Below are 27,634 nucleotides of genomic sequence, written 5' to 3'. Positions count from 1 at the left end.
GCCGAGCCGAGGGAGCGCGTTGCGGGAGCACAGCACCGTGTGTGAGTATGGTCACATTGTTGTGATGAAATACAATTGCCGTGTAAATAGCTGTTAGTGGCGTTGCGAAAAAACAAAGTATTAAACACTAAACACTGAACACTAAACAAAACCAAGATGTGTTTATTGCACAAGAAACAACTGCATTATACAATTCAATTGATCATCCACTGTGTATTTCTGCAGCTTCAAGTCGAAAAAAATGTCGCTGTACAAACGTAGAGGGACGTCTAATTTGCAAATATCTTTAGAGACACTTTCCAAAAAACAAGTGTCACAACAAATGGATTTGAGTCCCCTTCACTACCATAAATCTAGCACTTAATCAATCAATTGGATGCGTGCAAATCGAAGCAACTTTATTCGCACTCAAAGCTGCACAAATGGCGTGCAATTTATCATCAAAGGCAGTCGGTGCAACAGGTCGCCACCAGCCGTGGCAACCAGGATAGCAACGAGCGTTATGGCACAGGGGAAAACAACAATTCCCCTAATAAACAGAGACCCAAAATCAACAACTGCATGGCAACGGGGTCCTGCCACGATCACTTTTCCAGCCAGCGGCAGACGCCAATTGCCGTTTAAAAAAATGTCGCACTCAGTCGCGTACCAACGCCGCAGGTAAGCAGTTGACATAAGGAAAAAGTAAAACTAGGGATAAACCTTGAAAAATTTAATAAAATATATATAAATATATAAAACATAATTAAAAACTTGAAATATAATTCGAAATACTCAGTGATTTAATTTTAACCACAAATGATAGTTATTTAATCAATTAATTTGCAAATTTGTGTTTCTTGCATGGAAAAATCTTAAATTTTCTGCCATTTTCGTGTTATGTAACGTGTGAAAATTGTTAAAAACTGCGGGAAAACTGGCTAAAAATGTGTGAAAACTATGCATAACTTTTAGATACTATTGTAGAATTCACCATGAAATCATATTGATTTGACAGATTTTATTGATTAGTTATATATAGTTGTTAGTGGTAACAAGGTCATCCAAACAATTGAACCTAAATATGCATGTGCACTTCCCCCCCACAGCAAAAACAACAACAACAACAGCAGCAGACAACCAGAATAACAACTGTAGAAAGCCCTCCCCCCAGAGAGTAACAAGCAGCACGCTGGCAGGAGCCATGGAACCATCCACGAGCGCCGAAGCCGCTGCTGCAGCGGCTGGGGGCGGACCGGATCCAAGGCTAGAGCTGATGGGCTCCTTTGTCATCAAGTCACTCAAACTGAAGCCGGAGAAATGGACGCGTGTCATCACGGTGGAGGAGCACAAGGGCATAATCAAAGAGTTCCTGGACAGAAATGTGCCCGTGGTACTCATCATTATACTGACGCCCGCCGCCCAACTGGTGCCGTCCACCACATTTCCGCTGTCGCAGCTTAAGAGCAAGGGAGTTTACTTCATTAAACGCTATGCTGAGCCTGTGCCACGCGAGGATTGTGGCAATTATATCATCTATGGGGATTTGGCCACGCGCACCATTGATCAACTGTCCGCCCTGGTGGAGGAGGTGCTCGTGCCGCTGCTCTCCAACGAGGATAACTACAGGAGCTGGCCCATTATGGTGGCACAGGATGTGCAGAAGCATGTGCACAGCCTCAAGAGCACCGTGCATCAGGTGAAGGGTCAGGTGAGCGGCGAAACCATACTGGCCATGCCCGTGGGCGTCGAGAAGATTGTGAAGGCGGCCAAGGAGCTGGTCGAGACGGAGCAGTGCCAGTTCGACTTGTATCTAAAGAGTGCCATCGAGGGTGTGGTAATCAAGTGGGCCACCCAGATCCATGAGGTCATCAAGGAGAGTCCCTCGAATGCCTTCGCCAATGGCCAGAATCCAACGCCACACACGGGTAAGTCAGTGCCGGCACCACACACATGTTTTGTGTCGGTTATTTTTGGCTCCTTCCATTTATTATTTATTGATAAAATTCAAGTTTCCAGATATCCTAGCAACCCCAAAAATTTGCATGTTCCATGTGGCTCATCCACACAAAGTTTCGTTTTTATTATCTGTTCACGAATGACATTTCATGTGCATGCAATATTTATTTCGTTGGTTTCTTATTATTGTACCAGAGGCTCAAAGGGTTTTTTTTTGGCCCATATGACATGTTGACTTTTGACGCAGGGCATGGACGTAGCTAAAGGATTGGCTGTGCCTAAAGCAGAAGCGATTTTTATGGTTTTAACTGGGAAAAATAGCGAAGAGTGCAGGCGGTATAATGGAAGTACAATGGATGAGAAGGTAGAAACAAATTTGGGCGCCAGAAGTACAGATGAAAGTAAGATTTGTAAGCAGAACTTTGATTTGGGACTAAAAAGATCTCAGATAGTACCTGATTTAATATAATTTTGCAGGATTGTTTGCAGGTCTTTAAGTCAATTAAACTATTCCGTTCTGCTTTCTAGTCTTTTCTCTTTTCTACAAAACTTCAATGACAAAACTTTCACAATTTCATTTATTTCTCATAAATATGAATTTATAAGCTTAACCATAAAACTTTACTCATCAAAACTCTCCTCTTCTCAACCCCCAAACAGAGTTTACATTTTGGAATAATCGCCTCAAGAATCTGTCATTTATCTACGACCAATTGCGCAATGAGCGCATTCGAGCCATGGCCCTGATACTGGAGTACTCGATGAGCGCCTACCATCCGTGCTTTCAGACCCTCTTCAAGAATGTCGTTACGGGTGAGTGGATGGATGTGCCTTTTGCATGCCAATCAGTAATTTGCATTTGATTGAAACCCAATCGTGATAGCTCTGGCAGAGGCAAAGGACATAACACTCTATTTGAATCCGCTAAAACGCCCGCTACAGCACCTGGAGGAGATTGATTTTGCCGAGTGCAAGCCTCTGCTCATACCATTCATGAATATTGTGTGCATTTTGTGGGGCAATTCGCGGTACTACTGCCAGTCGGCAAAGATCACAGTACTGCTACAGGAGATATGCAACTTGATTATACACCAGGTAAAGGCAAACGATAATAGTAAACGCTGATGCAATTAATTATTACCAATCTATTACAGGCCAAGAGATATTTGGATCCATCATCCATATTCCACAGCGACATTGATGAGGCCATGCAACGCCTTACGCTGTCCATACAGATCTTAAAATTCTTTCGGGAATTGTTTGACTATTATAAGGAACGTCTGGCAACATTCTTTACGGAGCCCGAGGAGCGGCCACCGATTTTATGGACTTTTCATCCAAATTCAGTTTTCAAGCGCTTTAATGCCTTTCTCGAGCGACTCACCACCATACAGTGGTAAGTGCAGTGGAATTTATGATTTACATTACTCTGAGCTCTATTCTACCCCTTTTGCAGGTTCTTTTTTACTGTGATTGAATTCCTGAAATTAGAGAAGGTCGAAATCGGTGGACTGCGTGGCCGACAGCTCAGCACACGCATCACAGATGTCTATGTGGAGTTTAATCAATATTTCACGGCGTTTGCCTCGAAGAGTTATGATGTGCTGGATCCGGATGATCATGAGTTTGATGAGGACTTTAAAGGCTTTCAAACACGCATCCTAGAGCTCGACATGAAGCTGGCGGCCATTCTGTGTCAGGCGTTTGACGATTGCCATAATCTGGAGAGCATTTTCAAGGTATGCCATGGAGGGAAAACCTTTTACTGATTCCCTTTCTCATGGTATATTTCTGGCAGCTGATCAGCATTGTGGGCAGCGTGTTGGATCGCCCCAAGATCAAGGAGGAGTTTACCCAACGCTATGCCGAAATTGTGCGCATGTTGGACGATGAAATGACCGTGTGCGAGGCCATCTATGACAAGCAAATAGAACTCAGTCGCGAGGGCGACAATCTCTATCCCAATTACAACTGTCCGCCAGTGGCTGCCTTTATACGATGGTGCCATCAGCTGGAGACACGCATTACGGCACCAGTCAAGCACTTTAAGGCGCTGCAGCATGAGTAGGCAGCGCGTCTACATAACTATTCCTTAAGCTAGTCATTCCTTTTCTTTGTAGAATAACCAAAACGGATAAATCATTGGAAATCGTTGAGCGTTACGAGTGTCTCATGGTGAAGCTGGGCGCCTGCAAAACCCAATTCTTTGACGACTGGTCTCAGCAGTTGGCCGCACAAATCGAAGAGAATCTAAAGAAGTCTTTGATAGCACGCGATCGACGCAGCAATTCGCTGATTCTCAACTTCAGCGCTGCTTTATTTTCCATACTGCGAGAGGTGCACTACATGCAGCAGATGAAAATCGAAGGAGTGCCCCAGATAGCTATAGATTTTGCTGAGCATAGCGATGTCTTTCGCTCTTACACACTCAACTTAGAGAAGACCATTGACTGGTACAACAGCATACAGGAGGGCAGCTCGCCAGTGGAGCTGCGACTGATTGAACCTGAGATCAAACTGATTGACGATCTGGTGATCATCGGTGTGGATGAGCTTGTGTGGAATTCATCAGGTGATAAGACAGCCAAGACATAGGGTTATCCATCCTAAGTTAAACCTTTTTCTTGTAGATATTATGGCATACCTGGAGAAGCTGCGTAAACCTGTCGCTGCCCTACAGAATCGCATGGATCACACGCAGGGCAATCTGCGACAAATACGCAAAATCATGGGCGTCTGGGCCAAGCATCCGTTGTTCGAGCGACGCGACTGCAAGAAGGATTCGGTGCTGTCGATTGACGAGCGGCCGGATAGAACGGCCAAGCGTTATGCCGAGATCCAAGCGGCCTCTGTGGAGATACACAATCTCCTCCACGACAACATGCTGCAGTTCGACATGGAGCAAAAGCAAAACGATGCCGTCTGGCTAAGCTACGTGGATTTTGTCGATAATATTGTCTACGAGAACATTTTACGCACTGTGGGCGTGAGTGTGGGCTATCTGGCGGAGAACATGGATCCGGACAACAACTACGCGCCGCTGTTCGAGTCACGCTTGGAGCTGGTCGAGCCGAACCTGGTGTTTGTACCCTCGCTGGACCCAGAGGATCCGATGGGTTTCAACAACATGCTGATCGAGCTAATGCGGGATATTATGAAAATGGGTTCCCTGATCAAGCGACTGAAGCCCAGCGAGAAGCGTAATTATGTGGAGCTGATCAAGGAGAATCAGGACATTATCGACATGCGTCGGGAGATACTCAACGGAGTGGATCTGGTCATGGAGGAGGCGTCGCGATTCTGCCGTCAGTTCGAACGTTACTCTTACCTCTGGCTGGATGATCGTGAGGAGTGCATGGAATACTTTCTCGAGTACGGACGCATGCTGGACCCCGACGAGATCGAGCTGGTGCTCATGAATGATCCGAATATGCCGCCGCCGAGGCCCTGTCAGCCGACAATCGAGGCATTCCGCGAGCAAATCGACAACTACGAGTCGCTCTTCAATGAGATCGAGGACATTGCCGCGTTCCAAGTGTTTAGCTCGTGGTTTCAAGTGGATGTGCGACCCTTTCGGCAGGCGCTGCTGAACACTGTCTGCAAATGGGGCAACATGTTCAAGGAGCATCTGGTGACGACTGTCACGTCCAGCCTCATGAATCTCAGTCACTTCATACGCAAAGCCGACGAGGGATTGCTGCAGACGGTCAAGGAGAAGGACTACGAGGGACTGGTCAGCATTATGGCCTACCTCATGCAGGTGAAGGAGCGTGCAGCCAAAACGGACGAGATGTTTGAGCCCATGCAGGAGACAATACAGCTTCTCAAGTACTACGACATGGATATACCCGAGGAGGTGAATGTGCTGCTGCAGGAGCTGCCCGAGCAATGGGCAAACACCAAGAAGATAGCCAGCACCGTCAAGCAGCAAGTGTCGCCGCTTCAGGCCACCGAGGTGGTCAGCATTCGCAACAAGATTGCCCTCTTCGAGGCGCACATTCAGCTGTTCCGAGAGGTCTTTAAGACCTATGACTTTTTCCGTTTCGATTGCTACAAGCCGTATCTGCTCATGGATCGCATCAACGATGATATGTTTCGGTGTGAGAGCGAAATGCGCGACATACAGGAGTCGGGCAGCCTGTTTGAGGTCAATATACCCGAGTTTAAGGTGCTCAAACAATGTCGCAAGGAGCTGCGCATGCTTAAGGTACCACAACATAACATTGCTAACTCTCAGATTTTGCTCTCTTTTTGCATGTGTTTTAATCTACTGAAAATTTACTGCATGCCCAGCCCAAATGTGGAATATTTAAGCTTTTACTTTACTCTCCCTAAACCCTCTCTAAAGCTCATACTAATCTTAATCCTAATTATTACTTTTGTGACTAATTTTACACTTGCAACTTGCTCAGCAACTTTGGGATTATGTCAACATCGTGCAGACCAGCATCGACGACTGGAAGACAACGCCCTGGCGCAAGGTGGATGTGGAGAATATGGACATTGAGTGCAAAAAGTTTGCCAAGGATATACGTCTGCTAGACAAGGAAATGCGCCCCTGGGACACTTTCATCAAACTGGAGTCAACGGTCAAGAATATGTTGACTTCGCTGCGCGCTGTGGGAGAGCTACAGAATCCGGCCATACGAGAGCGACACTGGAATCAGCTAATGAACTCAACCAAGGTCTATTTTGTGCTTCCATTTGCCATATCCTTTTTGTATCCTTTAGCCAATATCCGAAAACTGTAAATAATACATTTAAATCTCTATCTCCACGCACCTGAGCAGCGTGCAGTTCTTAACTCTGCTCTCAAATTGTATAGCAACAACCAAAAAATCCGTTTATAATCATTTTACTTTCTCCTACTTGATCCTTACTCCAACTCCTTCGTTTCCGCTTGGACACACGTCACATATTTTGTGTGTCAAAGAAAAAACTGTACAGTTCTTGTAAATACCATTTCATTGCAGAGTCTGGCCGCACTGCCCAAGGAAGTTACCGTAAGTGGTTTACCGGCATGCCTCAGTTGTAGTTAAATAGTTGTATTCCCATACAGTAGTTTAGATCATTGTTTGCTCCTCCCTTGATTGTCGTTTTTAACTCATTTTTGATTGCACTTTTTGTAGGTCAAGTTCATAATGGATCATGAGACAACTCTGGCCGAATTGTTGGGCCTGAATCTACACGAATGCGAGGAGGAGGTAAAGAACATTGTGGATAAGGCCGTCAAGGAGATGTCCATGGAGAAGATACTGAGAGATTTAAATACAACATGGTCAGCAATGGAATTTGATCATGAGCTGCATCCGCGCACTGGCTGTAACCTCCTGAAGGCATCGGAAGAACTCATAGAGACGCTTGAAGATAATCAGGTTTGCCTACAGAATTTAATAACATCCAAGTACATCGCCCATTTCCTCGAAGAAGTTTCAACTTGGCAAAACAAACTAATGATCGCCGATCAAGTGATAACCGTTTGGTTTGAGGTGCAACGCACTTGGACCCATCTTGAGAGTATCTTCATGAGTTCGGAAGACATACGCAAACAGCTCCCCGTCGATTCGGTGCGCTTCGATAATATAGATACAGAATTTCGCATACTCATGGATGAGATGGCCATCTCGTCGAATGTTGTGGCATCAACAAATCGCGAGGGACTGATCGAACGCCTGGAGCATTTGCAAAAGGAGCTTACGCTATGCGAGAAGGCGCTGGCAGAGTATTTGGAAACGAAACGTTTGGCTTTTCCTCGTTTCTATTTTGTGTCATCGGCCGATCTGCTGGATGTCCTGAGCAATGGCATCCAACCGGAAATGGTCACCAAACATCTGACGAAACTCTTCGATTCGATTGCCCGCCTCAAGTTCAATCGTGACCCGGCCAATGAGATAGACACAGCCTCGGGCATGTACGCCAAGGATGGTGAATATGTCGAGTTCAATGAGCTGGCGAGCATACGTGGACCCGTCGAGGTCTGGCTGAATCGCATCCAGGCGGCAATGCGGGCCAGCCTGCGGCACTACGTCACAGAGGCTGTAATAGCTTATGAGGAAAAGCAACGGGAGCAATGGTTATTCGACTATCCTGCCCAAGTGTCGCTTTGCGGATCGCAAATCTGGTGGTCCACGGAGGTGAACATCGCCTTTAGCCGCCTTGAGGAGGGCTACGACAATGCCATCAAGGACTACTACAAGAAGCAAATCTCACAACTCAGTTTACTCATAACACTTCTGCTGGGCGAGCTTAGCAAGGGCGATCGTCAGAAAATCATGACGATATGCACCATTGATGTGCACTCGAGAGATGTGGTCGCTAAGATGATTCAAGCCAAATTGGATTCGGGTTCCGCTTTTATGTGGCAATCGCAGTTGAGGCATCGCTTTGACGATGTCGAGAAGGACTGCTTTGCCAATATTTGCGATGCCGAGTTCCAGTATTGTCACGAATACTTAGGCAATACGCCACGCCTAGTCATAACGCCGCTCACAGATCGCTGTTACATCACCCTCACCCAATCGCTCCATCTCGTGATGGGCGGTGCCCCGGCCGGCCCAGCCGGCACGGGTAAAACTGAAACAACCAAGGATCTGGGACGTGCCATCGGCATCATGGTCTACGTTTTCAACTGCTCCGAACAAATGGACTATCAATCGTGTGGCAACATCTACAAGGGACTGGCTCAGACCGGCGCCTGGGGCTGCTTCGACGAATTCAATCGCATCACCGTGGAGGTGCTGTCGGTGGTGGCGGTGCAGGTGAAGTCCGTGCAGGATGCCATACGCGACAAGAAGGCAATGTTTAATTTTATGGGTGAATCGATTAGCTGTGTGCCCACCGTGGGCATCTTTATCACCATGAATCCGGGCTACGCGGGACGCACAGAGCTGCCTGAGAATCTGAAGGCATTGTTCCGACCCTGCGCCATGGTCGTGCCGGATTTTGAGCTCATCTGTGAGATTATGCTAGTGGCTGAGGGCTTCCAGGATGCCCGTGTGCTGGCACGTAAATTTATAACGCTCTACACGCTGTGCAAGGAGCTGCTGTCCAAGCAGGATCACTACGATTGGGGCCTAAGAGCCATCAAATCAGTGCTCGTTGTGGCGGGATCATTAAAGGTACGAAAGAGTGCTTCAATCTAGAAGAATTTGTATTAAAATGAAATGTTTTATGTTGCAGCGTGGTGATCCTGGCCGTCCGGAGGAGGAGGTGCTCATGCGCGCCTTGCGTGACTTTAATATTCCCAAAATAATCACCGATGATATGCCAGTGTTTATGGGTCTGATTAGCGATCTATTTCCCGCCTTGGATGTGCCACGCAAACGTGATCAGGACTTTGAGCGCACCGTAAAACAAGCTGCCTCCGATCTGCTACTGCAACCAGAAGATAATTTCATTTTGAAAGTGGTGCAACTGGAGGAACTGTTGGAGGTACGCCACTCTGTGTTCATTGTTGGCAATGCGGGCACCGGCAAGACCCAAGTGTGGAAGACGCTGCTGCGCACGTATCAGAACATCAAGCGGAAGCCCCTATTCAATGACTTGAATCCGAAAGCTGTGACCAATGATGAACTTTTCGGCATTATCAACCCGGCGACGCGTGAGTGGAAGGATGGCCTGTTCTCGGTGCTGATGCGGGATCAGGCAAACATAACGGGCGATCAACCAAAGTGGATTGTACTCGACGGTGACATTGATCCCATGTGGATTGAGAGTCTCAATACCGTCATGGATGACAACAAAGTGTTGACTTTGGCCAGTAACGAGCGCATTGCGTTGACGCCATCGATGCGTTTGCTCTTTGAGATCTCCAACCTGAGAACAGCAACGCCGGCAACCGTATCCAGGGCTGGCATATTGTACATAAATCCACAGGACTTGGGTTGGAATCCGTAAGTATTTGTACCCATTTTTACTCATGTACTCGACTCGAGTAATCCCGCATTTAATGTGTGCTTGCAGCTATGTTACCAGTTGGGTTGAAACGCGTAAAATTCCAGCCGAAAAGTCCAATTTGGTCATGTTATTCGACAAGTACATACCGCCTTCATTGGAAACGATACGCGTGCGTTTCAAGAAGATCACGCCTGTCGCCGAAATGGCCCACATACAAATGCTGTGCCATCTGCTAAATTGTTTTCTAATACCAGCAAATACACCAGCCGACTGCCCAAAGGAATGGCACGAATTGTACTTCGTTTTTGCCTGCATTTGGGCATTCGGTTCGGCCATGTTCCAGGATCAAGCCATTGACTATCGCGTGGAGTTCAGCAAATGGTGGGTAAATGAATTCAAAACAGTTAAATTTCCCTCAGGTGAGTGTGCAACAAGTCAAATAATCCATCAAAGATCTTTCGCTAAGTGTTCTACAATCGAAAGGTGGAACAGTTTTCGATTACTTTCTGGATAGCGAGACAAAGACGTTCCTGCCGTGGACGGAGAAGACACCAAAGTTCGAACTGGATTCGGATCTGCCGCTGCAGGCTGTCATTGTGCACACCTCCGAGTCGATACGCCTGCGTTACTTTCTAGATCTACTGATGGATAAGAAGCACCCGGTGATGCTAGTGGGGAATGCCGGCTGCGGCAAGACCGTACTGGTTAACGAGAAGCTTCAATCGCTATCTGAGAATTACGCTGTCACGACAATACCATTCAATTTCTATACCACATCCGAGATGTTGCAAAAGATACTCGAAAAGCCGCTGGAAAAGAAAGCGGGTCGCAACTACGGACCGCCCGGCAACAAGCTACTCTGCTACTTTGTGGACGACATCAATATGCCCGAGGTGGACTGCTACGGCACCGTTCAGCCGCACACCCTGATGCGCCAGCATCTCGACTATGGCCACTGGTACGATCGCAACAAGCTGACCCTCAAGGACATACACAATTGTCAGTATGTGGCCTGCATGAATCCCACCTCGGGCAGCTTCACCATCAATCCACGTCTTCAGCGACACTTTTGTGTGCTGGCTGTTAGTTTTCCCGGTCCCGAGTCCATCACGGTCATGTACTCGGCCATACTGGCGCAACACTTTGCCAATGCGGAGCAGAAATTTGTGCCCATTGTGCATCGCATGACGCCCAATATTGTGGCAGCCACAATAGCGCTGCACAACAAGTGCCTGCAGGTGTTCCTGCCCACAGCCATCAAGTCTCATTACATATTTAATTTGCGGGACATCAGCAATGTGTTTCAGGTGGGTTCTAGCCTGATATCTTTATAGATTCTTTGTATATATTATGCCTTATGTTTTCAGGGCCTGCTGTTTAGTTCCACAGAGTGCTTGACGGGCTCCACAGATCTTATACGCTTGTGGCAACACGAGACGCAGCGTGTTTACGCGGATAAGCTAACCGATGATAAGGATATTGATAGCTTTACCAAAATGCAGCATGACATTGTCAAGAAGTCATTCGAAGAAATTGACGAATCTGTAATATTCGACAAGCCGAATATTTACTGTCATTTCGCTGGAGGAATTGGTGATCCTAAGTACATGCCCATTAAGGGCTGGCCTGAGCTTCACAAACTCCTACAGGAAGCAATGTCATCGTATAATGATCTAGTCGCTGCCATGAATCTGGTGTTATTCGAGGATGCAATGATGCATGTGTGCAGGTGCAGTAAAAACTCCCAACTAAATGCTATACTTAAAAAGTGATTAATTTGTTTTCCTTTGCAGAATAAATCGCATTTTAGAATCACCGCGTGGCAGCGCCTTATTGGTTGGTGTTGGTGGCAGTGGCAAACAATCTCTAGCGCGCTTGGCAGCATTCATATCCAGCTTGGAGGTTGTGCAAATACAGCTTAAGAAAGGCTATTGTGTCAACGACTTAAAGGTTAACTGTCCCAATAATATAAACCACATCATATTCGTTACACTTTGGCGTTAATTTATCTTTCTCTTTCCTTTTTAGAATGAATTTTCTGGACTTTATCTGAAAGCTGGCTTAAAGAATGTTGGCATTATGTTCTTAATGACGGATGCACAGATACCCAGTGAGGATTTTCTTGTCCTTATTAACGATATGTTAGCCACTGGCGAGATACCAGATCTATTTCCGGATGATGAAATCGAGAACATAATTGCCGGCGTGCGGAATGAGGTCAAAGGTGCGGGACTGGTTGATACGCGAGAGAACTGCTGGAAATTCTTCATCGATCGCGTGCGCAAACAGCTGAAGATAGTTCTGTGCTTTTCACCAGTGGGTTCAACATTGCGTGTTCGGTCGAGAAAATTCCCTGCCATCATAAATGCCACATCCATCAATTGGTTCCACGAATGGCCTCAGGAGGCACTCATCTCGGTGGCCATGAACTTCCTGGCACAGAACAAGGTCCTGCCCGAGAACCATCGCGATTCTGTGGCCAAGTTCATGGCCTATGTCCATACGTCGGTCAACACGACGTCCAAAGTTTACTTACAGAATGAGCGCCGCTACAACTACACCACGCCGAAAAGCTATCTCGAGCAGATCAATCTCTACATCAAGCTGCTCAATCACAAGCACGACGATCTGCAGAGCAAGATTGAGCGTCTGGAAAATGGTCTGGAGAAGCTGCGCTCCACCGCCTTGCAGGTGGCCGATCTGAAGGTCAAGCTGGCCGTCCAGGAGGTCGAGCTGAAGGAGAAGAATGAGGCGGCCGATGCCCTCATCGAAATTGTGGGCATTGAAACGGAGAAGGTGCAAACGGAGAAAGCCGTCGCCGACGAGGAGGAAATGAAGGTCGCTCTGATAGCCGACGAAGTGACCAAGAAGCAGCGTGACTGCGAGGAGGATCTGCTCAAGGCAGAGCCCGCGTTGATGGCCGCCCAGGATGCACTCAACACCCTTAACAAGGCGAATCTCACGGAGCTGAAGAGCTTCGGCTCCCCGCCGGGCGTTGTGACAAATGTGACCGCCGCCGTTATGGTTCTGCTCGCACCTGGTGGCAAGATTCCCAAAGACCGCTCCTGGAAAGCAGCCAAAATAGCCATGGCCAAGGTGGACGCATTCCTCGATGCTCTCATCAACTACGACAAGGAGAACATTCATCCGGAAATCATCAAAGCCATTCAACCCTATCTCAAGGATCCCGAATTCGAGCCGGAGTTTGTGCGCTCCAAATCGGGCGCTGCCGCCGGCCTCTGCGCCTGGGTCATCAACATAATCAAATTCTACGAAGTCTACTGCGATGTGGAGCCCAAAAGGAAGGCCCTAGCAGCAGCCAATGCAGAGCTGGCCGCGGCACAGGATAAGCTAGCGGGCATCAAACGGAAAGTTATGGTGGGTACAAAATTCTTTGTAGATTTTCTCATACAACTCTCTGCGCCTTACAGGGTCTCGAGGAGCAGCTGGCCAAGCTCACAGCTGACTTTGAGAAGGCCACAGCGGATAAGTTGCGTTGCCAGCAGGAGGCAGATGCCACGCAGGCAACCATTGCCCTAGCCAATCGTTTGGTGGGCGGTTTGGCCAGCGAAAATGTGCGCTGGGCAGAGGCAGTCAATAAGTGAGTCGCAAAAAGGGAATCTTGTATTTATAGTAAGTAGCCATGCTAATTTATTTGTATTTGCAGCTTCGTGAAGCAAGGCATTACCTTACCCGGCGATATTCTACTCATTACCGCCTTCATTTCCTATGTTGGTTGTTTCACCAAAGGCTTTCGCATCGATCTGCTGCTCAAGATGTGGACACCCTTTCTCAAAAGCATCGATCCACCTATACCCACAACCGAGAATCTCGATCCACTGTCGCTGCTTACCGACGACACCACGGTGGCTGTGTGGACAAATGAGGGACTTCCCAGTGATCGCATGTCCATTGAGAATGCCACAATTCTATCCAATTCGGATCGTTGGCCACTGATGATTGATCCGCAGTTGCAGGGCGTCAAGTGGATTAAGCAAAAGTATGGCGAGGAGCTGAAAGTCATACGTTTGGGTCAGCGCAGCTACTTGGAGAACATTGAAAAGTCCATAAATCAAGGCTGCACCGTGCTCATAGAGAATATCGATGAGAACTTGGACCCAGTGCTGGATTCTTTGTTGGGTCGTAATTTAATCAAGAAGGGAAAGTAAGGAGAATCTACAGAGTGCTTAAGTGATTTATTACTACCTTTTCTATCTCCTTTTTAGAGCCCTCAAAATAGGCGACAAAGAGGTCGAATACAACTCGAACTTCCGTTTGATTTTGCACACAAAACTAGCCAATCCGCACTACAAACCCGAGATGCAGGCACAAACTACACTTATCAACTTTACCGTCACACGCGATGGCCTCGAGGATCAACTGCTGGCAGAAGTGGTTAAGGCCGAACGCCCCGACCTGGAGGAACTGAAAGCCGAATTGACCAAACAACAGAATGACTTTAAAATTATGCTCAAGAAACTGGAGGATGATCTGCTGTCGCGCCTTTCGTCGGCGGGTGAGAATATTTTAGGTGACACAGCGCTGGTGGAGAATCTGGAGACCACCAAGAGCACAGCATCGGAAATCGAAGTGAAGGTGGCAGAGGCCAAGATCACATCGAAGAAGATAGACAAGGCGCGCGAGTACTACAGACCAGCAGCGGCCAGGGCCAGTTTGCTTTACTTTATACTGAACGAACTAAACACGATCAATCCGATCTATCAGTTTTCACTGAAGGTGGGAAGAGAGACTTACTAAAGGTTGAGTTTGGGTTAATCTTTGTTTGACTTGCAGGCTTTTAGTGTAGTGTTCCAAAAGGCCATTGCCAAGGCTGATCCGGGCGAAACTTTGGATTTGCGTGTTTCCAATCTGATCGATTGCATTACATATTCGGTCTTTCAGTACACTTCGCGAGGTCTTTTCGAATGCGACAAGCTGATCTTTGCCTCGCAAATGACATTTCAGGTGAGCTTACACTTAAAATTTATCAACTGATCTTTGAGTAATTCTCCTCCGCAGATTCTCCTCATGAATGAGGAGCTTACATCCGCGGAACTTGACTTCCTACTCCGCTTCCCGATCAAGCCACATGTGACGAGTCCAGTGGACTTTTTAACAAACCAATCGTGGGGCGGAATTTGTAGTCTAGCGTCCAAAGATGAATTCAGGAACTTGGATCGCGACATAGAAACCTCCTCGAAGCGCTGGAAGAAACTGGTGGAGTCGGAGCTCCCCGAGAAGGAGAAATTCCCTCAGGAATGGAAGAATAAAACCGCACTGCAGCGACTCTGCATGATCAGAGCCCTCAGACCCGATCGCATGACTTATGCTTTAGCGTGAGTAACCGTCGAATAATAATTGAAAATATCAATGAAAATTATGTTTAAATGATTTCCCTGGCAGTGACTTTATTGAGGAGAAACTGGGCTCCAAATATGTGGAGAGTCGCGCCATGGAATTTGCCAAATCGTACGAGGAGGCCAGTCCATCTACACCAATCTTCTTTATACTCTCGCCGGGTGTCAATCCCCTGAAAGATGTGGAGGCTTTGGGCAAAACTCTCGGCTTCACAATGGATTTGGGTAATTTCCATAATGTATCATTGGGACAGGGTCAGGAGGCCATTGCAGAGGCGGCCATGGATACGGCAGCCAAGAATGGCCATTGGGTGGTGCTGCAGAATATTCATTTGGTGAGGAAGTGGCTGCCCGTGCTGGAGAAGAAGTTGGAGTACTACGCGGAGGATTCGCATCCAGATTATCGCATGTTTTTGAGCGCAGAACCGGCATCTACGCCATCGGCTCACATAATACCACAGGTGGGTTTGCCTTTGAGGCAATCTTTAAGGTATAGAAATTATATTTCCCCTTTGTTTCTCAGGGCATATTGGAATCATCCATTAAAATCACAAATGAGCCACCGACTGGGATGCTGGCGAATCTCCATAAAGCGCTGGATAACTTTACGCAGGAAACGCTGGAAATGTCCGGCAAGGAGGCCGAGTTCAAGGCCATTCTGTTCTCTCTCTGCTACTTCCATGCTGTGGTGGCGGAGCGTCGCAAGTTCGGGCCCCAAGGCTGGAACAAGATTTATCCCTTCAATGTGGGCGATCTGAACATCAGCGTGTCGGTGCTGTATAATTACTTGGAGGCAAATGCCAAGGTGCCGTGGGAGGATCTGCGCTACCTGTTCGGGGAGATCATGTACGGTGGCCACATCACGGACGACTGGGATCGGCGGCTGTGCATAACCTATTTGGAGGAGTACATGCAGCCGGATCTGGTGGATGGTGAGCTGTTTCTGGCGCCCTCATTTCCCGCACCGCCCAACACGGACTATCAGGGCTATCATGGCTACGTGGATGATATGATGCCCGCGGAGTCGCCCTATCTGTACGGACTGCATCCAAATGCAGAGATTGGTTTTCTGACCACGCGAGCGGAGAACATTTTTCGCACCGTGTTCGAGATGCAGCCACGCGACGCGGGCGCTGGCGGTGGGGCGACGGTGACGCGCGAGGACAAGGTCAAGCAGATTGTCGATGAGATAATTGAGAAGCTGCCGGAGGAGTTCAATATGGTGGAGATCATGAACAAGGTGGAGGAGCGCACGCCGTATGTGATAGTGGCCTTTCAGGAGTGCGAACGAATGAATTTCCTCACCAGCGAGATGAAGCGCAGCCTGAAGGAATTGGACTTGGGCTTAAAGGGTGAATTGACCATTACATCGGACATGGAGGTGCTGGAGAATTCACTGTTTTTGGATCAAGTGCCGCCCATTTGGACGCAACGTGCGTATCCTTCGCTCTTGGGTCTCAACAATTGGTTCATTGACTTGTGCCTGCGTCTGCGTGAACTGGAGACATGGTCCACTGATTTTGTGGTAGGATCAACTAGAAAACAGTCCACAAAATTAACCTAACTGCTTGTTTTTCCTTGCAGCTACCCTCTTGCGTCTGGCTGGCTGGCTTCTTCAATCCGCAGTCTCTGCTCACAGCCATCATGCAGAGCACTGCGCGTCGCAACGATTTGCCGCTGGACAAGATGTGCCTGCAGTGTGACGTGACCAAGAAGCAGAAGGAGGAATTTACGTGAGTATCCAATTGACTTTTGAGATGACCCTGCAAGCGAGCAAGCGAGTGTGACATTTCCATATGCAAGAAAATGAACACAGAAGCGGGGATCGATGAGCGGAATGCCAATGCTAGCTGCCAGCAGCTTTGGCTACTTGTAACCTCTTTAAGCGGCAATCAGTGCAGTTTCTATTCTATGCCCTGTAATCTGTTAATGTTACAACATGTAGCGCGGGGTAAGCTGCTGTGTAAACTGCGGCCAATGGCCAGCGATGAAGAACTCAGCGGACGTGTGTCTATTAATAGCCGAGATGCTATTTCATAAGAGCTAATTTTAAACACAACAAATGATGTATAAATAGGAATTATTAATAGCAATGTAATTTACAATTGTCTGTGTGTCGCTGCTGCTGATTGTGGCGGCAAGCGTTGATTGCTTATTAAGTGGCGCCCTGGTCGACAAAACCGTCGCACGTTTCACATGGCGTCAGTCCGGCAGTCGGCAGTCGTCGCTAAGCAAAACAATGGACCGTCGCGACATACAACCCGATTAGCATCGATACAACAGTCCAGCCTCCCCTTTAATTAAACATTAAACTCTAAACATTTGCTTAAAGATCCACGATTTGATCTGTTAATTATAGAACGGCACCGCGGGATGGCTGCTGCGTTCATGGGATATTCATGGAGGGCGCCAGGTGGGATATACAGCAGGGCATTATCATGGAATCGCGGCTCAAGGAACTCTATCCATCAATGCCAGTGATCAATATTCGGGTGAGTTTCATTTTGTAATGCAAATTTGTTCGCTGAATTGAGAATGGATCTTGGATCTGTGGCGCCTCAAAGTTTCGCGCATGTTGGCATAAATTCTCAAAAAAAAAAAAGAAAAAGAAAAACTCTCAACTAGTTGCCATTCCTTTCGTCTATTCCAGGCCATTACCCAAGACAAGCAAGATCTGAGAAACATGTACGAGTGCCCTGTCTATAAGACCCGCACCCGTGGGCCCACCACCTACGTCTCGAATTTGAATTTGAAAACCAAAGACAAGCCTGGCAAATGGATTCTGGCTGGTGTGGCGCTACTCCTGCAGACCTAGAACGGACATGGATCCATCCTTAAACTAATTAGCTTTCTTTTAGTAACATTTTAGTAGAATTTTATAGCTGAAATTTGAAATTTAATTCACAATTTAGAATGACATTTAGGTAGTACAATAATAGAGCTAAGATTTGCGTAGATTTGTGTAGAATTCAAACTTGAACTTCTTTGTAGTGCACAATTTTTGAAATAAAACACTTACTAAGTAGTCCTGCCTTAGGCGCACTAGCATAAATCAAAACAGAAAATGCGAAAATGTTGATTAACCCACAGGGCAAGGTCTGCAAAGGGCCATGCAAAGTTCTTTTTCCACGGGTAAGATTTTTTTCCTTTTTGTATTTTCATTGTGACTCAAGTATTGTTTATTGCAAGGTAAAATCCCCATGGAAATCACCGAATTACGCATTAAATAAAAGAGCAAATTATATTCCTGGAAACCAATTCGATTATTGAATAAGTTGTGCGATAATCGTTTGACTACGCCGCTGATAAGAGACCACAAAAAGATCTGCCATTAGCTGTGAGAGAAATATTTCAAAAATGTAAAAGAAACAAATTCGAAATCAAAAGCGTCGCGTATCCATAAATAACAAGCCAGACCTACATATAGTTATGGATATGTTGTGTATATGTAAATGGGAAAGGAATCATCAAAGAAAATTCATAGACATTTGCTGCTGCTTGGGGTGGACTGAACTCGTGGCCGTCGCAAATTGAAAGAATTTTCACATTGTATACCCGCCGTGTATATGTTTTTTTTTGTGTTCGCTTTTCGGTTTTGATTTAATTTGTTTTATTTTATTTTTATTGTACATTTGGGTGGGCCCCCGCGCGCTCTCTCTTTCTCTCTCTCTGATAAGCGTGCGACGGTCCGGGCAGTCGTTTATGCTGACGAAATTTTCAAAGATGCCACAGCAGCAGCAGCAGCATCGGGAGAGAGAACAGTATTGAACGGTACGTGAACCAATTAACAGCGACGGCCGAGGACGAGCATTTTTAGCAAACAGCATTTCTGGGTGACTGCATAAATGTACATGAATAATTCAAATACAAAACTCCAGCCAGCAGCAGCAACAGCAACAGCAACAGCAACAACCCGACAACGTGACGTGACTTGCCTATAGAGAGCGAGGAGAAGTATCGATCAAACGATCGCCCAATCTACCGATCGATCGATCGTATGAATCTTCCAGCCAACAAGCTAAGAGCCACCGCAAAATACTCGAATAAGACAAAAAGGAAGAAGAGAAGAAAAATAAGAGTAGAGGCAGAATGTTGTACGGAGAAACAAAAAGAAAATTGAAGACGACGACACGAGCGTAAATCTTTTTAGCATGAAAAAAATTCTATAAAACTAACAGACACTGTGTGGTCGGACATCATTCATTCGTGCGCTACGACAGCAAACGGCAGACGACAGCCATCAGCCAACAGTCAGATACAGATAGCCAGCCAGCCAGCCAGCCAGCCAGTCAGCCACTCGGACATACATAGGGACAGTCATTGATTGATTGATTGCTGAAGCCCAAACCCAAACTCAAACTCAAACTCGAAATCGAATCGCGGTGCAGCCGTATCTGTATCGGCATCTAACAGCGGAGGAACCCACAAAACCCAACCCATACCATAACGCAGCATCCAACGTCCAGTCGCAGTTGTCAAGCCACCAATCAGTCATTTAGTCATTGAGTCAGTTCGTCAATCGACAAGCACTCGTACGCTGGCTGGAGGATATCTTTGCGCGGCGCTTTATAGTAGTTTCAGTTTGCATTTGGACGCGTGCTGGTGCGGCATCGCCGAGACAGAGAGTCCGAGAGTTAAATCGAATCGTATTGGATTGAATTTAATTGAATCCGAATCAGCATCAAAACCATAAGCAGCAACGGAATCAGAATCAGAATCGTGCGCGATTAAACGTAACAACAATTAATACGGAAACACATACAGGCACACACGTGTCTGAAGTTCAGTGACAAGCCCCAAATCGGGAATAAATATATATATTTTATAAGGAATATATAGAACTCAAGCAGCCACGGCATAATCAATTCGTCTGGCCCCCCTCAAAGTTCACAAAAATTAAAAAAAACTATTGTGCAAAGTCCGTCAAGTGCGGAAGAACCCAAAGAATACCTGCGACAAATCAACGGAAGTCCAAAAACAATTAACAAAATGAAGCTGTTTGCAGTATTGCTGGCATGTACGTATAGTTTTGGGAACAATTTAGAAGAGTTTAGTACAAATTCTAGACATTAAAGCAAAGGGTTTAAGCTAAAGTTTTATAGATTTAAAGTTAGAGTTTCAAATCCATGCATTAACTTACATGCAATAACTTAAACTTTCCTTCACCACAAAACTCCAAAAGTAATTCAATTATTTCCAAAGCATTTACTTATTAATTTCCATAGTAAAAAATAATCTTTTGAATGTGACATTTTTTTGCTATGCGAATCAATGTCCACAGTTTGCACTGTGTGGTGGCTGACTCATTTATTGACAATTTCTACAATCAATTTTAGAAATATGAGACACGACTACAAAACAGAAACAGCAACCAGACCTAGTCTGACCCATTTCAGATTTTGAGCTGCTTCGATTCGGCTTGGGGAAATCCACACATTTTCACGAACTACAAAGCTTCATTCAGAATGCAATTGCACAAATAAAACTTATGAATGGAAAGTTTCAGAGATTCATTGAGTCATCGTGTTGTGGACAAGGCCAGAGCCAGATTCTCGGATTTGGTGTTGGCATTGCGTGCTCTTGCTGCCCGACATGGCTAATTGGGTATGCAGCACTAATGCCGCCGATTGGCAGCCAATCTCCATCCATAGCGACATGCCAGACGCTCTGGCGTCGCCAAAGAATCGATGGGCGTACGCTGGTGGGTGATATCACTGCTGGGGATGGGATCGATCAAGCGGCCACTTTGTATGCCAGAGGCGTCTGTTGATGTGATTCTTTTCGCACGCCTCCTGCCTAAATAACTAACACATTAGTGATGTCTTTTGTCTACTTATAGTGGCGCTGTATGCCCTGACGGTGGTGCAGGGCCTCAGTCTGCCCGATCCCAATGTGAAGTGCGCCATGGATTGTGATACGCAGGAGTATGCACCAATTTGTGCCGCGGATGACAAGGGCACCACCAGGACCTATCGCAATTTGTGTGTAATGAAAACGGAGAATTGTCTGCAGAGTGCAAGTGAGTACAGCGAAAATGGGAAATCTATTCTTTACTCATATTTCCATTGTGTTTCCTGTAGGTTTCCAGAAGATCAGCGACAAAGAGTGTCCGTAGGCGCAGCTATAGTCCAGCAGGATGAACTTAAACATGAGAATGCTGGAGGGACGCTTCTTTCTGGCGTGGTATTTGTGTGTGATATTTTTAAGTTGTACTTCAGCGGAATACAGAACACGCCCCCAAACGTAATGCATAACTATACCGTATTCTATAATTATTAATTTTAAATATTAAATAAAGTAATCTAAATACGCACCTTAAGTCCGTCATAGTTTTCCTTTAACGAGCGATGACTTCACCTTCGTATTTCCATTCTCATTCCCCATTCACCCCAGCGAACAATCAATCCGTGCTCCCAGTAGTCTCGTACAACCACCCTGATCTCCTAATCTCTGCCCTCGTATTGCTCAAATTGAAATTAAGTCATCGCCCCGATTTAGCAAATCGTTTCTTGATAGTTCGTCCGGCTCACACACACGCGCTGTTGCTACTTCAACGCGTACTTGCGGCATCACGTGTTTCGCTCGCTTAACATAAAACAAAACGGATTGTCATCTGCGTCAGACATTTGGATTATTCGAGGAGCTGATAGTAGGCATGTACACCCCCAAGCAGCTTTAGCATGGAGGAATATTAAAGTGTTGCTGAAGCAGTATCTTAGCTAAACATAAAGTTTGGATTCAAGCAGTGCATTCCTGTAACCTGAAGGTGGCGAGCAATTCATACACTAAGCCTGAAGATGTTTTTCAAGCAGTGCATTCATAGTTCCTAAGGCTTTGTTTCCATTCCCAAAAATCTGATCAAGCAGTGTACCGCTGAAGCGTAACGGTTTGGCTCGTTTTTCCTTGACCCTTATGATCCGGATTTGAATTCAGCGACGCAAAATATACTAGTACATACTTACATACCGTACATACTTTTCAACATCTCCATTTTTTTGTAGTTTCATTGTGGCAGGGAAAAATATTTTGAAGGACTCTATGCTTCAAGAGCTTTTAACTTGCGATTTTTATGAAAAAATATATGCTACAAATTCGTCTTTAATGTCGCTACTCTAGAGACTGGCACCTTCTTCTTCGTCTTGAGGCGTGTGCTCGTCAAGGCCTTTGACGTGGAGGCCTCCGAGTTGATGTTTGTCACTGAAGAGCTTCTCGATTTGGTCTTACCAATCTTCTTGGGCAGCCTGACGATCAGCTCCTTCTTGGTTGGCTGCTGCATGATGACGCCTGTCCACTGCTTGATCAGGTGCGAAGCCGTGACTTTTGATGGCCTCGCCTTTGGCACAATTTTATATCATTTCGACAAGCCTTCGACATCACTTTAGTAGTTCATGATGTGGCCGCTGCCATTCGCCAGGCGCCACTTGAAAGTGTTTCAGGTAAAATGTCATTTAAATGTATAAATATTCAAGGGCGGAGGCTAATAGTTGACACAGATCTGGCCGAGAAGGATAATAACACCACCCGACAAGGAACTGTCCTCAAGGAACCTAGCCATCTTTTTCTGAAAGTAAAGACCAATTTTGGCTTCAAAAACATTTAAGCAATTTAATTTCTAGCACAGCAGAGCTTGAGACGCTTTTCGTTGGAACTGCAAAAGTTAAAATCCATGGCGCCAATGCGGCAATGAATGCAACCTGATTTCACCAAATTCGCAGCAGTGTTCCGCAACATTGCCTTTATAAACTGTATGAAATTACGAAATCCGCAACACCACCACAGTACGCAGTTTCATGGCAGCCAGCTTGTGTCAGATGTAAATATAATCTTATCATATTTGTTGGTGTTGGTGTTAGAATCAAGCAGAAATGCAAGGCGCACTATTGTTGCCAGGTCTTCATTGTTTTGCGACTAATTCTAATCAATCCAGTTCTCACAATGAAGTGTACACTGCTTGGTTAAAGAAAAACTTTAGGTATAGTAGAGGAACTGCTTGCAAATTAAATCACAAGAAAAAACCAAAAAAAACCTTCACGTTTAGTCGCTGAACTGCGTGTAGGATAAGTGCAAGGTATAATTTTAAAAACGGTTAAGAATGTTTGTTAGGAAAACAAATCCATGTAAAAACCCTTAAGAAGCTACCAAGCCTTACGGAAACAATTGGCTTGCTTTGGCCAAAGCTGTTTCGCAGCGAAAATATTTAAATGACCCACCTCAATCCAGATGTATTGTTATACGTGCAGGGTCTCCTAATGGCGGGTTTTATCTCCATGCCAGAGAGCCCGCCCCATGCTGTACATACATATGTATGGCTCTGAGAAATGTGAGCATATTCCAGTGATTAATGCAGGACCCGGCCAATGAGGCCCCACCGCATCGAGGACCCTCAGGGGGGTCCGTGTCTCGCGACTCGCAGCTCGCATCGCGAGTGGATAAGGAGTCGGTGGGTGCGCCACTTCCCCCGTAATTAAACTTGATTAATTGTCTAGTCAGCATGAAGGTAAAAATCGGCGTACCCATGATAACAAAACGGAAATGGAAATTAATTAATACGAACCCAAAAGAACACAAAAAAGAAAATAATGAACAAGTTTTCTTTGGCAAATCGAAGACCAAACAGACCAAACCAACACCCCAGCAGGGATGTGTGGATAAAGGAGCTCCTTGGAGCCGTTCTAGGACACGGCAGAAATTAATAAGGAAGGCTTAAGGCAGCGACCTTATCCTTTTAACTTGAAATATTCACCATCCAATTTACTTTTCACCTGTCCGATGGTCTCACTAGTTGGTATAGTAAATTTCTCAGTTCTCCCACCATCGAGTCGGCTACGTAAAAATTCCATAATCAGCAAACAAATAAATAAACAGCTGGAAAACTTTTGTGGAAACTTTTTGCACCTTGTGCACGTAAAGGGATTCATTTTGTCTTGGCACGCAAACTTCGGAGCCAAATCGGCGATGGCAGCCAAATAAATGTATTTAATTTGCAGCATTTGCATTAAGAAGTTAAGTAAAGTGTAATGCCGCCAGGGCAGCGTAAGTCGAGCCGATGTTATCGATTAAAGAAGCTGCCGGGATCAGGTATTAAGCAAAGAGTTGGAAAACAGAAGGAAAAAGGATCTGCTTGCAATTTCCGTATCCTTGCTGTGCGGGAGTGGTCATTCTGTAAAGCAGAATTTATTTTATATTTGATTATGCAGCCACGAATATAAATTGTTTCATCAGTTTATACGTGGAACTGTGCTGCCAATTGGGATAACTTCCTCGGCTGCCATCTGGTAGTACTGGCCAATTAATTTTGGCCTTAGCATATTCATTCTGCTATTCATTTTGGCTCCCTCTGCCAGGCATCACAAACTGTTGCATAAATAATTCATTATTTTGCCAAAGGAGTTTCGCTTATCGTTAGCAAACAAGCCACACCTACTCGTGCCTGTGCCCACTCCCTTTGGCCGACAAAAAAAGTAATATTAACAGCTTTATCAATCGCAGAGGACCCCAGAAAGCTAAGCCAGCGGGCAGGCAGTACTCGTCGTACCCTTGCAAGTCGCAGACATTGGAGGACAGGAAGGTGCGTCCGATTCGGTTTCCGATTTCGGATTGCGGATGGCGGATGGCGGTTGGCGGTTGGCGAATTTCGAGCTGCATGCAAAAGTTTCGCAAATGAAATAAATAATGAAAACAAAGGGCGCATAAATATTTGAAGATCGCCCAAATAAGCAGAAAACATTCGTACTCGTAATCGTACTCTGCCTTGTATACAGCATCGAAAGTAGGTGGGAAACAAGTGAATTGAAAATTATTTCCAATTCGTTTGCTTTTCTCATTATAATTGAGGCGCAAAAGTTTGCCTCCTGCATCTTTGGGTTCGGTTCGTTCTCTTCGTTCCCTTTCTGTGTCTTTCCCCCTTCGGAGGCGATGCTTTTGCTCTTGTTTCGACTTCTGTCCCTGCCATGGACCGACCTTCTGTCTGTGGCTCTCAAGATTTAACATACAGATTTTACTGCAGTTTGTTGCGCTTTTTAATGAACATGACTTGGCTTCGGTTGCCCCCTTTTCGGCCAACAGCTTATGCATACTCGGGTCAGATTTCGGTTACATAATAATCTCAGTCGCAGGTGAAGAAACTGCAGCACTTTGGGGCAAATTCCTTCGGTGATTTCTCAGTGGTTTCAGCTTGATTTACTTACACAATTACTGCCCTAAAATATAAGCAAATTACTTACTTATTTTGCTGTGTACTATTTCCTTCTGGAGCTGAATATTTGTCTGCTTTGACTTCCTTTCATTTCGTTTCATATTTGTTTTATACGGAAATGAAACCGAAAACTGAAGAACAATTTAATTTCAGTTTCATTTTGCGCAAGAAAATGCAAATCAAATTTTCACTTCGCTTTGTTTACAATTTTCATTTCACTTTTCCTGGAACCGCCTGCGCCCTTGGCATGGAGGGGCTGCACGAGTGCGTATACAAAGGGACGCTGCAGCCCTTTGATAAGCAGATTATACGCTTTTCAGCATTTTCATCCTTATTTTCCCATTCCCCACTGATTTCCCTGAGTCCCTTCGTTCTTTCGTTCGTTCTGGCGTAGCATGTTTTAGGGATTTTGCTTGTCGTCTCCGAGTCTTCGAGTCTTCGAGTATTGTTCCATTGACATTTGTGGCATATTGTTTTCAAGCGAGATTATTATACAGCAAAACGATTTGCATCCAATCAAATTTCATAAATTAAAATGATTTCAACTCAAGAGCTGATATTCCAGTGAGATGTCAAATTTAAGCTGCACATGGGGAGATTTTCTTCACTGTTTCCTTAAATTATCTTCCGTTTAAAGTAAACTTTTCTTCAATGTCCAGCAGGGTTTTTTTTTTTTTGCGTTTCGCTTCTGGCTTCCTTGAGTCCGATCCATTTGTCTTGCTTTGTCCGCAAAACATTAAGGAAACAGAATGCCCACAAGCTGACGAGGGGAGTGAAAAGCGGCGAGGAGCGGGAGAGAGAGCCACGCAACAGCCGGCAGCTTGTCAACCATTCCACGTTGGGATAATTAAGAAATTTTTCAGTTCCCATTTTTGGGATGGCCGCCACACTTCTTTCTACTCCTCATCCTCATCCTCCTCCACGCCGCCACACTTCGTCTTCTCCCACTCCCTCAGCCGGTTAGCCTGATGGAGCGACCTTCCTTATCGAAGAAGTAAATGGAAATTGATTGAATTCCATTAGGGCAGAATGGGAAACGAACTCTGGCCTTTCAAATTAGGCAAAAACTAATGAGCTATGCACATGACCACCACCACCAACGTCCTACAGTGAAGAGACATTAAAACTTGTTCAGCATCCGACTATCATTTGCCGGCGGTGGTGGGGAGCAGAAATATACGACCGCAAAGGGAGATGAGAACTTACTTACTCCACGTCCTGAGGAGTGCATTGAGCCATCAAGTGGTTCGGGGAGGAATTCACTGGTACTTCCGGGGGAAGTTTTGGTCTGGTAATGGATATGCATTACACTGCTTACTATTTTCCAATAAATGTTTAATTAGGAATCGATTGCCATTCCCTCTGTGTGCTTAAACTACCGACCTGATGTTTCCCCCACAAATTTCATAGATTATAATATTGCACTTTTCGCACTACTCACTGTACATAAAACATACATACATTTGTACATACATAATTCTCGCTTATGCTTACTCGTGTCAGCGCCCGTTCTTTCGTCCATCTATTCCCTATTTCGTTTGTGCTCAACTCAGCTGCAGCGCAGACCTGCTTCAACGCTCTCTTTCGATCGTTTTTTCTGCTTATTGCGCGCGTCCGTCGGCACTGCAGGTGGCCTTGCGTTATCTTCGTTCCTGTACTTGTCTCGCGCTCTCTTTTTCGGTCGTGCAAAGCTTAGCAGCAGCGCTGAGTTGCTTCAATGCTCTCTTTCTAGCGCTTTCTCTCTCTCGCTTATAAACAGTGCTGCATAGAGCATGGGCGCTGATCGTCATAGCTTTTACTTGTTTTACCGTTTCTTCAACTACTTATTTACGCATTCGATTGCAAAGTAAATTATATTTGTGTGTAGCTATCGAGCATCGAACCCAACTGCCTTTTTATAAACTGAACAGCAACTGAAAAAGCTCAATGGCTTAACAGTGTCTCAGGTTATACTCAGTTCAGCTTATAGCTTCCAGCTATATCCCCATATGCACACCCAATCCTTCGACTATGATAGAGTGGCTACGAGAACCTTCACATGGAAAGCATAATTCGCACGCACGGCGCCGTGACAGGATTGTCAGTGGGTCCGTCAGCTAAATCAGTGCAACGCATGCGTGCCACATTCATCATCGTCAGCGGCACACACACTCACTCAACATATTGTTGCAACATATTTTACGTGAGGGGTTACCGTTAGGGTGCTGCCCCCCCCCCCCCCCCCCCCCCCCCCCCCCCCCCCCCCCCC

At 45.9% G+C, this 27,634-nt stretch overlaps 2 protein-coding genes across 4 annotated transcripts; both read left to right on the top strand.

Annotated features, from left to right (window-relative positions):
- The first annotated feature begins 97 nt into the window (after positions 1-97).
- On the top strand, positions 98-18,335 carry LOC117585095 (dynein beta chain, ciliary). 3 transcript variants are annotated; one of them, XM_034274363.1, is made up of 28 exons: positions 98-660; positions 1,089-1,907; positions 2,599-2,751; positions 2,822-3,033; positions 3,093-3,334; positions 3,395-3,677; positions 3,737-4,002; positions 4,059-4,510; positions 4,569-6,145; positions 6,351-6,623; positions 6,912-6,941; positions 7,068-9,056; positions 9,118-9,830; positions 9,901-10,253; positions 10,318-11,141; positions 11,202-11,563; positions 11,628-11,784; positions 11,863-13,212; positions 13,266-13,435; positions 13,502-13,999; positions 14,061-14,571; positions 14,629-14,799; positions 14,854-15,170; positions 15,238-15,652; positions 15,715-16,716; positions 16,776-16,924; positions 17,551-17,683; positions 17,842-18,006. In XM_034274363.1, exons 2-28 carry the CDS (start codon positions 1,184-1,186, stop codon positions 18,004-18,006), a joined length of 13,491 nt encoding a protein of 4,496 aa, XP_034130254.1. In that variant the 5' UTR covers positions 98-660; positions 1,089-1,183. The 3 variants fall into 3 exon arrangements, with proteins under 3 accessions (XP_034130254.1, XP_034130255.1, XP_034130256.1); XM_034274364.1 differs by lacking the exon at positions 98-660 and having other exon boundaries at positions 1,184-1,907; positions 17,842-18,335; XM_034274365.1 differs by lacking the exons at positions 98-660; positions 6,912-6,941 and having other exon boundaries at positions 1,184-1,907.
- Positions 18,336-19,360: 1,025 nt separating this feature from the next.
- LOC117585109 lies at positions 19,361-21,510 on the top strand. Its single transcript, XM_034274389.1, has 3 exons — positions 19,361-20,208; positions 21,031-21,210; positions 21,272-21,510. Exons 1-3 carry the CDS (start codon positions 20,181-20,183, stop codon positions 21,304-21,306), a joined length of 243 nt encoding a protein of 80 aa, XP_034130280.1. The 5' UTR covers positions 19,361-20,180; the 3' UTR covers positions 21,307-21,510.
- The last annotated feature ends 6,124 nt before the right edge of the window (positions 21,511-27,634 follow it).

This window comes from Drosophila guanche, unplaced genomic scaffold (assembly GCF_900245975.1).
Source record: "Drosophila guanche unplaced genomic scaffold, DGUA_6, whole genome shotgun sequence".
Lineage (NCBI taxonomy): Eukaryota > Metazoa > Arthropoda > Insecta > Diptera > Drosophilidae > Drosophila > Drosophila guanche.
Note: the sequence above shows the minus strand (reverse complement) of the source record. Positions and strands in the feature narration are given on the sequence as shown.

Coding starts and splice junctions, on each gene's coding strand:
- LOC117585095 (XM_034274364.1), top strand. CDS start 1,184: ATGGAACCATCCACGAGCGCCGAAGCCGCTGCTGCAGCGGCTGGGGGC. Junction 6,942..7,067: donor CACTGCCCAAGGAAGTTACC/GTAAGTGGTTTA, acceptor CACTTTTTGTAG/GTCAAGTTCATAATGGATCA. Junction 9,831..9,900: donor CAGGACTTGGGTTGGAATCC/GTAAGTATTTGT, acceptor GTGTGCTTGCAG/CTATGTTACCAGTTGGGTTG.
- LOC117585109 (XM_034274389.1), top strand. CDS start 20,181: ATGAAGCTGTTTGCAGTATTGCTGGCAT. Junction 20,209..21,030: donor GTTTGCAGTATTGCTGGCAT/GTACGTATAGTT, acceptor GTCTACTTATAG/TGGCGCTGTATGCCCTGACG. Junction 21,211..21,271: donor GAATTGTCTGCAGAGTGCAA/GTGAGTACAGCG, acceptor TGTTTCCTGTAG/GTTTCCAGAAGATCAGCGAC.